This window comes from Giraffa tippelskirchi, chromosome 12 (genome assembly GCF_054371585.1).
Source record: "Giraffa tippelskirchi isolate mGirTip1 chromosome 12, T2T-mGirTip1v1.2.pri, whole genome shotgun sequence".
Classification (NCBI taxonomy): Eukaryota; Metazoa; Chordata; class Mammalia; order Artiodactyla; family Giraffidae; genus Giraffa; species Giraffa tippelskirchi.
Window position 1 is genome coordinate 102,927,516 of NC_137286.1, and position 13,797 is coordinate 102,941,312.

Consider the following 13,797-nt stretch of genomic DNA (forward strand, 5'->3'; position numbering starts at 1 on the left):
GGGGAGTCCCCAGAGCCTTCTCTGGATGTGGGAGCACCAGGTGTATATTACAAAGCACCTGGGTGCAAAGGTGGGGCCCCTAGGCCTGGGGCTAGACGCCTGCCTCCCTCTAGCCAGGGTAACCTGGGGGCTTTCCTGACACAAGAGAGAAACCTGCTGTTTGGAAAAGAAGGTTTTCTGGCCCCGGACACAAGGACCAAGGGCTGGACCTGTGACTGAGAATAATAAACTGTATTGAAGGCACCCTGCCCAACCCTAGGTTGAGCCCACCTCTTAGACAGAGGGACCCCTATATAAATATGCTCAGGCTAAGACAAGCTGGAATCCCCAGGGCCAGATCCGAAGCCCTATTTTTAGAGGTGAGGAGCTGCATTTTGCAGCTCAGGGACCATCTGGTGTCTACTATTACACAGTTAACATTTCAAGGGCTCAAAGACTGTCCGCAAAATTGTTTGTTTCTTCAGGAGGGGATACGGGGTGGGAGAAGGTGCTGGACCTGCCCCTTCAAAGGAGCTGGGGGAGAAAGGGGGAGAGCCTCTACCTAAGCCCTGAGCGCTGGCAGTGGACCCAGGGGGTGTGAGGAAGACCCTGGACACCCGACACCCACCGCTGTCTTCCTGCCGCGGCTCTCCTGAGGCTGCTGAGGTCTGGCAGGGCAGTTTTCTTTGGCCACATCTTGGCTCAGATAGTGATGGGCTTGGGAATGTTTTCTGGTTTCTGTGCTCCGGTGCGCAGGATGCGGGAGACAAACCAACCCGACAGCAAGACTGTGGACTCGGACTCGAGCCTCAGCGGAGGCACCAGCCAGGACTGCTGGGTGGCCTGGAGATGTCGGGGGAAGGGGTGCAGAAGTGGTGGTGTGGTTTCCGGGGTGAATAGTTAATATTCGTACTTACTAATTCATTAAAAAAAAAAAAAAAACTATGATAGCAACTCTAAGTTGGAGAGCAAAGAGCTGATTTCAGTTTCAATAACTCTTCAACCCCCTCCACACACACTGCCTTCTGAGATAGGGGTGCTGCTTTGCCCACTGTCACTCCCCCTTGAAATGTTCAAGACCAGCTGGCAAGCGGAGGCGCCGGGACAATGCTCCCGCTGGGAACCGCTGAGCCCAGGTCCCACTCACCTATGTGACAGGAAACTGAATGGGGGTCTCTTTCCGCCACCCATACAGGTACCTTTAGGGTCGTGTGTCCAAAAGAGGTGTAGGGACACTGCTGGGGAAGTAGAGGACGAGAAGAAAGACAAGCCGATTTCTTTGCATTCCCTTTACTCATTTTGAATTTGACACATTTCCAGGGGTTAGCCACAGGATGTGGGTTCCCATTCAAAAAATAAAGATGAGCTCTTTTACAGAAAGTTATTAACTGTGGGATAGATGGATACTTTTGCTGGCAATTGAAGAAACATCTGGATGGAGTTCAATTCAATAAACTTATACACCGCAATTAGCAGGTGCCCCTGAAAGGGAGAAATATAATAAATAGGACTTGGAAAGCAGAATTGTCACAACAGCTCGATCTGATTGTTCTGAAACTATTTGGTGCGTGGGGTGGGGGTGGGGAGTTTGGTCTCCCCCTCCCCGTGACACCAGTCGGTTTGGGGTTGGGGAGGCAGTTTTCAGGGTGGCACCCGAAGCCTTAGTAATTATTAACATTTGTACAGAGTGCTCTGGGTTACAAAGAATGCACCTGTATATAGCTCATTTCATGTTAGTGACTGGAACAGCTAGCTGTGTGACCTTGGGAACGTCACCCAACCTCTCTGGGCCTCAGAGTGCTCCTTTGTAAAATGCAAAGGCTACGGACATGAAGTCCTTTGTCCCCCACCCCCACCCCACCCCCCAAGAGTTCCCTGATGGCTCAGACGGTAAAGCTAAAGCATCTTTCTACAATGCAGGAGACCCGGGTTCAATCCCTGGTCTGGGAAGATCTCCTGGAGAAGGAAATGGCAGCCCACTCCAGTATTCTTGCCTGGAAAATCCCATGGACAGAGGAGCCTAATAGGCTACAGTCCATGGGGTCGCAGAGTCGGACACAACTGAGCGACTTCACTTTCGACTTTCCTCTCAAGAGAGTAGCTTCCAATGGGCCCAGTGGCCCAAGAAGAGCTGCACCCTTACCTGAGCCCCTTCCTGAGCCCGCCACATAGAGCCTGCTGTGTAGGGCTTCCCGGGAACATATTTTCATATGACAAACAAAGGTTATCACTTTAGGCACGAGACATCGGTGAGGGAACAAGCGGTAACTCCACGCCAAAGCCATGTGATAGCATTTAGGTGTTGCAGGCCTGGGGGCCGGGTCCTCCCCACAGTGAGTGCTCCCTCTCAGGCTTTTAATTCTTGCCCTGTGCTCACGCATCACACAGAATTAGAGCAAGTCGTACAACATCCACGGACTGATTCTAGCAGGTTGGGTGGGGAGGGCGGGGGGTGGTGGTGAAGAAAATGGGCAACCACCATTTGTTTCCATAATTTGCAGCCAGTGGGCCAAACCAGATTTCTGCACCAAAATATCAGCCCTTCGTCTGAGGCTTTTTCTTTTCCTAGCTCTCCTTGAGTGGAGGGGAAAAAAAATTATTTCTTGCCCCTGGATGAGAAAGCTCACTGTTTTCTCCAGTCTCATGCACCCTGAGTGTTAAACGTCTAGCCCACCGAAGACCTCCCACAATTTCAGGAACTCTCCCACAGGTAGGCAGGACCAGAGACTCAGTTTGCTTGGGGGGAACATTCTTGACTCCCTTGGGTGGGGACGTGCCTGTGAATGAAGCCGGGCAGCTGTGGGCAGCTGCAGCCCCTCCCTGCTGTTCAGGATGAACACGTTGTGCTCCTTTGTGACCTGATGGAACTGAGCAGGCAGCGGACTCTAGGGAGACCCTACAGAGAGGACACTGTGATTGATCTCCCTCCAAGAGACATTAGCCGAGCAGCAGGGCAGGGTTTCTTGGGGGTCAAATCACCCCTTATAGAGGCTTCCTTTTTGTGAGGGGATTGCTGACTTCATGCCATTGTTGGCCCCAAAACTCTCCAACTCCAAACTACACAGCGACTGAGTGGTTTTCCCACAGCAGTGTAGACTGCCAAGCTGAATGGTTTTATCAGACAACACTCTCTTCCTTGTTGCTCTTCCTTATTTCTCCTGGGAATTCAGGTCAGTGCAGGGTGAAGGCTTCCTGTGCAGGGCAAGAGAGGGAGTTTGCAAGGGCAGCGCTCTTTGGATCATTTCCTTGATCTGAAAGGGTTTCAGAAAGTAGGTTTGCTTGGTAAGGTGGAACAGACAGCCTGCCCTACCTAGATGTCAAGGGTCACAGGTGCCCCAGTTCCAGAAGCCACAAATATGGGGAAAAGCAGGGTCCCCCCAGGCTGGAGCAAACCCTGGGGACCTTTGAGCAGAGAGGCAGCCCTGTCAATGATCTGTGGATTCAAGGAGTGTCTCATCTCCCTGGAAGAGTGGCCCACCCCTTCCGGTGCCTCCTGCTCCCTACCCAGCTCTGTGCCCCTGCCCTTGCCAGCAGCTGGGATCCTGGAAGCCCGGACCCTCTCCGAGGGATGTGGAGTGGCCCCGATACTGTCAGTAACAAAGAGACATCCCTTTGATAACCTGAGTGGAGCCTGCCCCCGGAGTCTTCCGGACCCTCTTATTTACCTGGGTCTCTTTCTTCCCACCCTGGCCTGCCCTAAGAAGCCTACTCAAGCTCCGTGGGGTCACAGCCTCAGGCCCAGCCCCACCCAAGCCCCAAAATTCCCAAGACTTGGAGACCCAGGTACCGGTAAGCTGGGCCAGAGCCTTGAAGAGTGAAGGCTGGGGATGACCACTGAGGGTGGTTCTCAGCTCAAGCCAAGAGGCTCTAAGAAAGCCACCAGGCACCTTGGTCTCTGCTGGGGGCCTGGCCCAGGTGGCACCTGCACTCCCCCAGGGCCACACACCTGCACCCAGAGGCCGGAGGAGCTGCCTCCCCTTCCCCACCCAGAGTAGGTTTCCAGGGGTCAGGAACCCGACAAAGGGCTCTCAGAGGCTAAGCCACGGTGATGAAAAGACACCAGGCTCTCTTCCCATCAGCCACCTTGCACCCCTCTCTGATTGCTCCCGACAGCCTGCCCCTGCAGGAACCCAGATGGGCCCCCTCTTGACTGAGGGAGCAGCCCAGACACAAGGGGATATTTCCACTCCAAGGAGTTTGTCCAAGGACATAATTATTGCCTCCTTACCCCTCACCCTCAGCCCAGGGCTCAGAACCACGGTGGGGCCATGCTACTGCCATGAGGGCCCATTTCCTCATGAAGGACACCAGCCAGTGTCCTCTCTCCAGCCGTCACACTCCACACCCCAAGTGAGCATGGGCCTCTCTGAGATCTGGCGTGACCCCTGGGGCCAGATCAACCCAGGCCGCTCCCAAAGCATTTGGGCAGGCAGGCCAGGGCCCTTTCTCCAGGGCAGAGGGGAGACACAGCTGGAAAACCCGGACAATTAGCCAGCGGCCAGCGGCCATAAAAACGCAGGAAGCGGTCACCGCAGGGCGGAGGGGGCTGGCTGTCCCCAATAAAGCGATTGTCCCAAAGAATGCCCACATTCCGAAGACTCGGGCGCAAGCCTGGGCCTTGGCTTCCAGAGCTGGAGGCTTGGGAGGGGGCTGCGGGGGCGGGGGGGGGGGAGGCGGAAAGAGGGATTGTGTCTCCCAGGAAGAGGAGGAAGATGTTTGTTAGATCAAACGTCTGCAATGCTCCCGCCACTTAACCTCCCACATCCCGACCCCATCCAGGTCCACAGACGCCCCCCCCCACCCCGTGACCCCCCTCCCAACTCAGTGACTTGGATTCTGTAGTGGGCTTTGTAATTTGTTTCCTATTTTATTTCTCAAGAGGTCCATGACATTCAGTTATCCAGGCCAGGCCCGGAGAGAGTCACAAAGATGATCTGCTACAGCCTTCAGCAGTTGATTGCCCAGTTTGTTACCACTCGCCCCCCTCCATTTTAACCTCTTTCCTTAGGAAACACAGAGGACAGGAGGGATCAGCAAGGAGGAGATCTGAAGCCCTGTTTCAGCTGGGGCCTGGCCTCTCGGAGCTCTGCGGCTGGCCGGCTGTCCTCTGTAAAGTGGAGAAGATGACAAGACCCGCTCTATTCCTGATCTGGGGAGATGTGAAGATCTAGGAGATAAAGGACACTGGAAGGAGCTCCAGAGATCACACGAGGAAGTGACAAACACCAGAGACCGCTCGGCGGCAAGAACCGACCAGGGTGGACCTGCAGGAGAGCCACTGCGCCCCCCTGGTTCCTGGAGCACTCAGAGCCACCCAGCCTGCCCGCCCAGCGCACTGCCCGGGCCGCTGCGATCCTCAGACCCCAGTCTAGCAGCGCTGTCTGGGCTCGGAGCGGAGATAGAAGGCAGCCACAGGCCCCACTCCCCGTGGTCGCTGAACCGAGATGGGCGCCTGCCCGAGCCAATCTGGTCACCCTGAGCTCCTGTCCTCTGACCCGTCCTGGCGGGTCCCGAGCCAGGCCGTGCAGTACAGGTCTGCACGGCCGCCACTTTCAGCCCAGGACACAGTGCCACCAAATCCAAGACCCTTCCCCACTCGGGGCTTTTCAGAAGCAATCATCAATGATGGCTCGGGGGTCTCTTCCTATCCCCTGGAGATGAAAAACTATTTTCTCTGGAGAAATGTTTTACTTTGCAAATGAGAATGGTTTTAAGCCACTGGTATGTTGTATGACATATACATACCTAGGTAGACATTAGCAGAAATCCTCGAGTCCCTTTTCCTTGATTTTAAACCAAGTATTTAATTTCACAGACAACAAACACACCAGGACCCAGCTCAAGAAACACCAGAACCCTAGCAAACCCTCCCTTCCCCTCCGTTACCACCCCCCCCAACCAGCCTGACTACTACCACTCTCTTCTTGGTTTGCAGTTAAGATTTCTGAGTTTGGAGTGTAAATGCTTTTTCAAAAAATTAATAGCTTTAATTTGAGTCCCAAATGTCAGATGAACTCAGAGATGTGACCTGCAGCTAGGGTCTTAATTTATCTCGTGTGGAGGGCCAGCTGTTTCCTTGAGGAAGAAAACAAATGATCAGCGGTGACAGTTGTTTGAGGGGCGCAGTCAGCCTGGCCAGGGGTGCAGAGAGGAAAGGAACAGGCCTATTTCTCCCGGCTCCACCGGTCACTTCTCGGGCTGGCCAGAAACTCTGTCATCAAAGCAATGGCTTCCCTTTCTCTCTTTGGGATGGAAGGAGCTTCTTCTAGACACCCCCTCCCTTCCCTGCAAATGCAAAAACACTACTTCTCAGTCCCTAAACCCCGATTCCCACCAAGATAGCTCTCCCCACCCCTCCACCCCCTTTTGCAAGTCTCTTGATTTCATTCTTTGAACCTGTGATTGGAGGTTAAAGTGCACCAAGGTTGGAAGGAGGAAGCTCTTAACAATAAAGGTTTGAATATTTAGCTGTGATGGGTCGCAGCCCTCTCAAGAGCTCCCCCCTCCTCCCTAATCTTTTAAAATGCAAATCGTGTTTCTAGGGGTTGTGCGCCGGGTGCGCGCTGCGCCTCGACGTCTCCAGCCATTGGTGTCTGTGTCATTACTAATAGAGTCTTGTAAACACTCGTTAATCACGTAAGGCTGCCGGCCTGGGGCTCCGCACGCCAGCCGGTGGCGGGTCTTCCCCGCCTCTGCAGCCTGGTGGAAAGGAGGTGGGAGGAAAGAAGGAAGAGAGAGCGGGAGGGAGGGAGGGAGGGAGGAGGCAGGCCCGAGGCAGGGACCGCCTCAGAGGCAGAAGCGCCGCGAGGAGCCGGCGAAGCACCGCGGGCCGGGGAGCAGCCACCCGCCGTTCCGGCGCCCCCTCGCCCCCTTGGCCAGCGCGGCGCCCCCCGGCAGCCTCCAGTGTCGGTCCCCGGGCAGCATGGTGAGGTTCGCCGTCGGGCCCTCGCCACCATGTACGTGAGCTACCTCCTGGACAAGGACGTGAGCATGTATCCCAGCTCCGTGCGCCACTCTGGCAGCCTCAACCTGGCCCCGCAGAACTTCGTCAGCCCCCCGCAGTACCCGGACTACGGCGGCTACCATGTGGCGGCCGCGGCCGCCGCCGCCGCCAACCTGGACAGCGCGCAGTCCCCGGGGCCGTCCTGGCCGGCCGCCTACGGCGCCCCGCTCCGCGAGGACTGGAACGGCTACGCGCCGGGGGGCGCGGCGGCCGCAGCCAACGCCGTAGCGCACGGCCTCAACGGGGGCTCCCCGGCCGCCGCCATGGGCTACAGCGGGCCCGCCGATTACCACCCGCACCACCACCCGCATCACCACCCGCACCACCCGGCCGCCGCGCCCTCCTGCGCCTCCGGCTTGCTGCAGACGCTCAACCCCGGCCCCCCCGGGCCGGTCGCCACCGCTGCCGCCGAGCAGCTGTCGCCGGGCGGCCAGCGGCGGAACCTGTGCGAGTGGATGCGGAAGCCCGCGCAGCCGGCGCTGGGCAGCCAAGGTGAGCCGGCGGGCGCCGGGGGAAGGCGCGGTCCCCATGCATCCCGGGCAATCCGGGGACTCCGCGCAAGGGGGACGGGGCGGGGCGACCGCGTCTAGGGGCTCTGGACCCTCCCCCCGGGGGTTGCTGCTCTAGCCCCTGCGTGGGGGCTAGCGGGGTCGAGAGTGGAGGTTCTGGTCTCACGAGCCGCGTTCAGCGTAAGGCAAAGGGGAGGCTCCCTCTTTCCCACCGCCCTTCCTTCGTAAGGTCGGGTCCTCAGACCCTCGGGAGACTCCCGGGAACGTGGCGCAGCGCGGCTGCAGCGCAGTGATCGCGTGCTCCCGGCTTCCTGCCGCCCGCCCTCGCTTGGTGAGCGGCTCCCCTGCAGCTCCCCAGGGCCGGGCTCTAGACCATCTGCGGCACGCCGTCCTTCCCCGTCCCAGCCACTCGGGAAGAGCAGGAGACGGTGGGGTGGGGGGGCCCAGGAGGGCGGCACGGTCGCGCGAGGGACCAGGTTTAGCCACTGGGGCCAAAGGTAGGGATCCGAGCTCTCGCTCTGGGGAAACCGGCCAAAGTTGCCGAAGCTGAAAGAAGGTGTTGGTCCCGGGAACTCAGTGGGGAAGAGGTGCCGCGCGGGGGTGGGGGGAGCACCCTGGTCTTCAGACCTTTGATCTGCGCAGGGGTCATTTCAATCAAAAGCCGGAAAGCTGGGACAGGACACCCCGGGAGTCCCCTCGTGTCTGCAGAGGGAGAAGGGGAGGAAGGAGTGGTGCGCGCTCAGCCTCTGCTCCAGACGGAGATCGTTTCTCCGGAACCTTCCTTCCCAGGGTCTAGTGTGTGTGTGTGTGTGTGTGTGTGTGTGTGTGTGCGCGCGCGCGCGCGTGTGTGTGTGTGTGCGCGCACATCGTTTAACGAGCTTGCTCCAGAGATGTCTCTGCAAAGATCCCGGGTTGGCGGGACTGGGTAGGCTCGTGGGTTCCGGGTCTGCCCCGTCTGGCGTCTAACTGTGTCCAGTGGGGAAGGAGCTCCAGTAGGTGTGGTGGGAGAATCCTGCTGGCTCCACTTTCCCTCCATGAAGTCTTTCCCAGCTCTCTGCACTTCCGCTTTTTCCTCTTCCCTCCTTTCAGGCCCAGCCCGGCCGGCATGCAGGTTATGACCACTTTGCAGGGGTTTTATAGCCGATTACAGCCGCATAAATCAGAACAGCCGTTGGGGGCTGTCTCCGGGGATCGGTTTTTTGCGTCACTGCGCACAAGCCGGGACCCACCACGCGGGGAACTGCGGCAGTCCGGGGAGGAGGCCTCGGGGCCGACCTGGAGGGTCGGCTGGGTCCCTTCCCCCGAGAGGAGGCGACCTCGCCTGGACAGAGAGCGCGCCCGAGGAAGGCCCTTGGCTATCCTGAGCCTGCCTGGGGCGCCGGCCCGCGGGGCCGGGGCGGCCTAAGGGAGACCCTTGGTGCGTCCCGGGAGAATGCGCGCAGAGCAGGCCCGGGTGGGGGGAGAGGGAGGCGTGCCACCGGAGCCCGGGCCGCGAGGTCAGCGGAGGAGAAGCCGCTGTGAAGTCCCGCGCCAAGGTGGCAAGGCCGCAGTCGGCGCCGGGCGCCCTTGTGATGTTAATGTGGGGCGGCCCGCCGGCCGGAGCCCGACTCCTCCGCGGAGCCTCATCCGTCATGGGGCGAGTGGGGGGGGGCGGGTGGGACCCGACCCGGTCCGCTTTGATATACACCTTCCCAGCCCTGCCATTGTCTCTTTTAGGGCCCGGAAAGAGGGTGGTGACTTTCGCAGTCAATAATGAATTCTGACAAGTCCCTCTCATCTCTCCCCTACTCCAGCCCCCTCCTTGGTTCCCAGGGGGTGCGGGGCATCTCCAAGGTCCTCGGGGCGTGGGCTGCAGAGAACACTGGGGGCCTGGTCGCGCTGCCTCTCCGGATACTGAAAGGACAGCCCCCAGCCAGAGCCGCTCCCGAGGGCCCCAAGGCGAGTCCCGCTCCTTGGAGAGTCCGGCTCGGAGAACTCCCCTGCGCCTGGCTCTCCGGCCCGGGGAGGTATCCTTTGTGGCTCCCACCTGGCCCCGGTACACCATCTGCGTGGTGATCTAGTCTGATCCTCAGTTTTCCGCTTGTACGAAGGGGCCACCACCGCGGGCGGGCTGGGGGCGGTAGCGCAGGTTCCCAGGACGTGTCAGCTGCCTTTCCTCTCCCGGCGGGCGCAGGGTCGGGGCCGCCGCGCGCATTCAAATGCGCCCGCCGCCGTGTTGATGTTAATGCTCCTGGCGGGGAGGGGGATGAAGGCCGGCCCGCCATTTGCTCAGTAGTGGTAATTCAAACAGAACGCGGTTGTTATTAAGGCATTGAAAGGGCTTTTCTTTGATAAGATCGCCTTGTCCTGCATTGTTTGAGGCTGTGTTCTCCTTTCAGCGGCTCCGGGGAGCTCCCTCTGATCCGGCCTGTATCTTCCCAGGGCGCTTTTGTTGTGGTTTGCAAAGGGTTTTACCTGAACAAAGTCGGCCTGCGGGGCATTAAACACCTCCGAGCAACTCTCCAGACCCTTTAGATCTTCCTGCAGCCCCGGGGCACCGGGCGATTGAACCTGTTCTTTTGGGGGAGAAGACCCCAACCTGGGGCCGAGCGAGAACAGCTACTGAGTTGGGGGGTTCTGCCGAGGGTCGACCCGGGACATACCCGGTGGAGACGCCGGGCTCCGGCCTGCTCCGACTGCAGTCGCACTATTTGTCAAGGCCCTTCAGTAAAACAATCAATGCAAGGTTTAATATGTTGACTCAATCCAATGAGCAATAGATCACTGGTCAGGATAGCTCTGGCAGGGTTTGCAGCAGAAATAAATGGAGGATTAAAAAGAAAAGTGTGCCAACCCAGGTTCGCCCAGGTATAGAGCGTCCCCAGCGAGAGGAATTAGCGGCCTGCCAGATCCCTGCTCAGAATTCCACCGGATAGGGCTGGTGAGCCGCCGGGCGGGTGCGTTTCTAGTGACCTGAGGGGACAGCTGTCAGCTGCTGCACCCCCTTTCCACTTCTAATAAAACAAACAGAAAGGGAATCTGCCCCCCCACCCACATACCCACAATCCCAGCTGTTTTTACTGTGAGGTGTTTTTTTTGTTTGTTTTTTGTTTTGCCTCTGATGGGCCTGAAAATCTGAAGATTCCCAGGACTGTTTTCTTTTTGGGCCTCATCAGCTCAGGTGCTGTATTTGCTTTACAAAACCCCTGATGGGGTTCTGCTATCACCTGTATGAATTTTTCAGTTCAGTTGCTCAGTCGTGTCTGAATCTTTGCTACCTGTATGAATTTTTAGTTTCTCTTTAATTTTCAAAAACCACTTAATTCCAAGACTAAGTTAGTTGTCCTGAATAGCGCCCTGCCCACACCCTCTGGGGGGGTCTTGTCAGACTCAGCAGGAACCAGCCAAACCGCGGCCCCCCAGGGCGATGGAGGAAGAGAAATTGTTCCTGGGTTAGGGAGGTTTGTCATTACCCATGACTGATGGGCTGCCCTGCAGTTCTCCGAGCTAACTTCACCTTTCTCCACAGTGAAAACCAGGACGAAAGACAAATACCGGGTCGTGTACACGGACCACCAGCGTCTGGAGCTGGAGAAGGAGTTTCACTACAGTCGCTACATCACCATCCGGAGGAAAGCGGAACTGGCCGCCACGCTGGGGCTCTCGGAGAGGCAGGTGGGAACCCTCCAGGGCCCTGTCACGGCCTGGGACAGTCCAGTGAGGAGCATTAGAAGCCAGGCCCCGGGATCCACCTAGTTCTGTGGGCAGATTAAAGCAAGAAGATCGAGAGACTTTTCCTTCTAGATGCTTTTTAAAAAGGCTTCTTTCACGTCTAGTTGTCTTTTTTAAAAAAATATATGTATATTGTTATTTTTTTTTCTATTTTGGGGGATCTGGGAGGTAAAAAACAAAACAAAAAAAACTGAGTGTAGTTTAATGCAGAATTCAATTTGGATCAATAAAGACTGACTTACTCTTTTTGTACCCAGCTCTGTATTGGGGGAAAAATTAGTGTAGGATACCAGCCCCTGTCCAGAAAAACTATGGAGGGGTGAGGCTTAGCTCCTGAATGCTCTATATTGTCAAATTCACAGCCAGGAAACCCCTCATTAAAACTCATTCTCAGCCCCAAGGCAAGGACTATTACATTTCTGTTTAGCTTTGAGAGGCCAAAGGTTGTCATTTTGAAGTACATCCAGCCCTAGCCTCCTTGCTTGGTGTAGAAAGGGCCTGGCAGTTTCTGTCTTCCTTGGTTCTGAGACTCTGAACTTTTCCAGTGAAGTTGTAGATAAAGATTGCTCTGGAAAGAAACCTGAGGAACAAAGAGGGAGAGAGAGGCCCTTGCCTCTTGAGGCTGAATTGGGCTTGGGAGAAGCTCCAGCACTGGGCTGTTATATGGGCTGTCCCTTGAAAAGCTGGGTGAAGGGCTGGCGTCCTGTGGGTGCAGAGGGTACCTGTTTGGCTGGAGAAGGAGGCATTGGATCTATTGTCAAATACTGTCCCTTTATGCTTTCGCTATCTTCTTCACTGCCTTCTGTTTTTCTCCACTTTTTTTTTCCAGGTTAAAATTTGGTTTCAGAACCGCAGAGCAAAGGAAAGGAAAATCAACAAGAAGAAGTTGCAACAGCAGCAGCAACAGCCGCCCCCGCCTTCTGGGCCGCAGCCTCCCCAGCCACAGCCAGGTCCGCTGAGAAGTGTCCCGGAGCCCCTGAGTCCTGTGTCTTCTCTGCAAGGCTCGGTGTCTGGGGTTCTGGGGCCAGCTGGGGGGGTGTTAAACCCTACTGTCACCCAGTGACCCGCAGCAGCCTGCAGTAGCAATTCCAGGCTGAGCCATGAGGAGCATGGACTCTTGCTAGAACCCTCAGGAAAGACCCCCTCCCCTCTCACCCACAAATGTTCACCAGCTGACCTAGCCCTCAGAGCAGAAACAAACGCGGGCCTGGGGGAAAGACGAGTGTGGTTGGGGGCCTCAAGGATGACATTCTCCTAGATTTCGACTTTTTCCGTCTGACTCTTTCTGCCAAGTGAGGAGATGGCAAAAGACACCTGTGCTTCCTTTAGTACCGGCGGACACGCTGCCTGAACTGGCAACTGGCGAAAAAGACCAGCCTTTCAACCCCCTGCTTCTCAGCTCTTGTGGCCTCCCAGATCTGCAGCATACATCTCCGGTTGGAGCTGAGGCGGGAAAGGGGCTCAGGGGACGGCCAGGGATGGAACCAAGATGGTTAGGTCTACTGACTGCCCTCCAAGGTCCCGCTGGCCCCTCTCACCTCTAGGGCAGGCAAGATTTAAGCTGCAGAAGCCAGAGACAGCTAAGATGGAGACCTGGGTCCACCGAAGTGTGCAGAACCCCCAGGTCTTTGTCTTTCTTCTCTTCCCTTCCAAGTGCAGGAGAGGCTTGGCTGGTGTATGCGCACCGTCTATGGTAGTGTGAGAGGGTGGTTGCTGGACTCCAGGCCTGACAAGGAGGGGGTGGTGGTGCAGCTGGGACAGGGCCTTGTTTAGAATGCCTGTCACCAGAGCCTCTCTGGGCTGAATGTATGTCAGTGCTATAAATGCCAGAGCCAACCTGGACTTCCTGTGATTTTCACAATCTTGGGGCTGATGAAAAAGGGGGAGTTTCTGTTGTTGTTGCTGCTGTTTGGGTTGTTGGTCTGTGTAACATCCAAGCCAGCATTTTAAAAGCCTTCTGGATCCATGGGGAGAGAAGTGATATGGTGAAGGGAAATGGGGGTGGGTGGGGGTGGGGGTGGTATTTGAACACAGTTGAATTTTTTTTTTTCTAAAAAGAAAAGAGATAAAGGAGCTTTCCAGATTTCAGATTCTGTATTTATCGCCTATCAGGTTTTGTCTGAAATTATTTTTTTTTTTAAGAAATGAAATATCCTCTCTCCTTGCAAGCTAGAATTAGGAAAATCGGGATGGGGGTGGGGGGTGGAGAAGGTTATCTGGACAACCTCATTTTACCCCAGAGCACCAGAAGCCGGAGGGAGCGGTTTCTGGGACTTGCCCTGCCCCCAAGCCGCAGCCCAGCCTTGCCTTGTGGAATGCGTGGTTCTCCTGGGGGTGCCTGTAGGCAGGACACAGCTGAAAGCCCAGCTGCTTCTCAGCGAGGGGAATGGTGGGCAGTGGGCGCGAGAGAGCCCCTCACAGAGTCACGTCAAGTCCACACGGAGGCCATCACTCGCAGTCCCTTCATAGGTCAGTCTCTTCTCCCCAGGATGCCCAGCATTCAAGTGAAAATACTGGATCGTCTATTTCCCCAAGGCAGAGTTCCGCGAACGTGCGTACTAAGTTGCCCCCATGGACTGTAGCCCACCAGACTCC

The 13,797-nt window shown here is 56.7% G+C and overlaps 1 protein-coding gene across 1 annotated transcript; it reads left to right on the forward strand.

Moving 5' to 3' along the window:
• The first annotated feature begins 6,933 nt into the window (after positions 1-6,933).
• On the forward strand, positions 6,934-13,288 carry CDX2 (caudal type homeobox 2). The gene is made up of 3 exons (XM_081546701.1): positions 6,934-7,474; positions 11,000-11,145; positions 12,032-13,288. Exons 1-3 carry the CDS (start codon positions 6,934-6,936, stop codon positions 12,263-12,265), a joined length of 921 nt encoding a protein of 306 aa, XP_081402827.1. The 3' UTR covers positions 12,266-13,288.
• The last annotated feature ends 509 nt before the right edge of the window (positions 13,289-13,797 follow it).

Coding starts and splice junctions, on each gene's coding strand:
- CDX2 (XM_081546701.1), top strand. CDS start 6,934: ATGTACGTGAGCTACCTCCTGGACAAGGACGTGAGCATGTATCCCAGC. Junction 7,475..10,999: donor GCCGGCGCTGGGCAGCCAAG/GTGAGCCGGCGG, acceptor CTTTCTCCACAG/TGAAAACCAGGACGAAAGAC. Junction 11,146..12,031: donor TGGGGCTCTCGGAGAGGCAG/GTGGGAACCCTC, acceptor TTTTTTTTCCAG/GTTAAAATTTGGTTTCAGAA.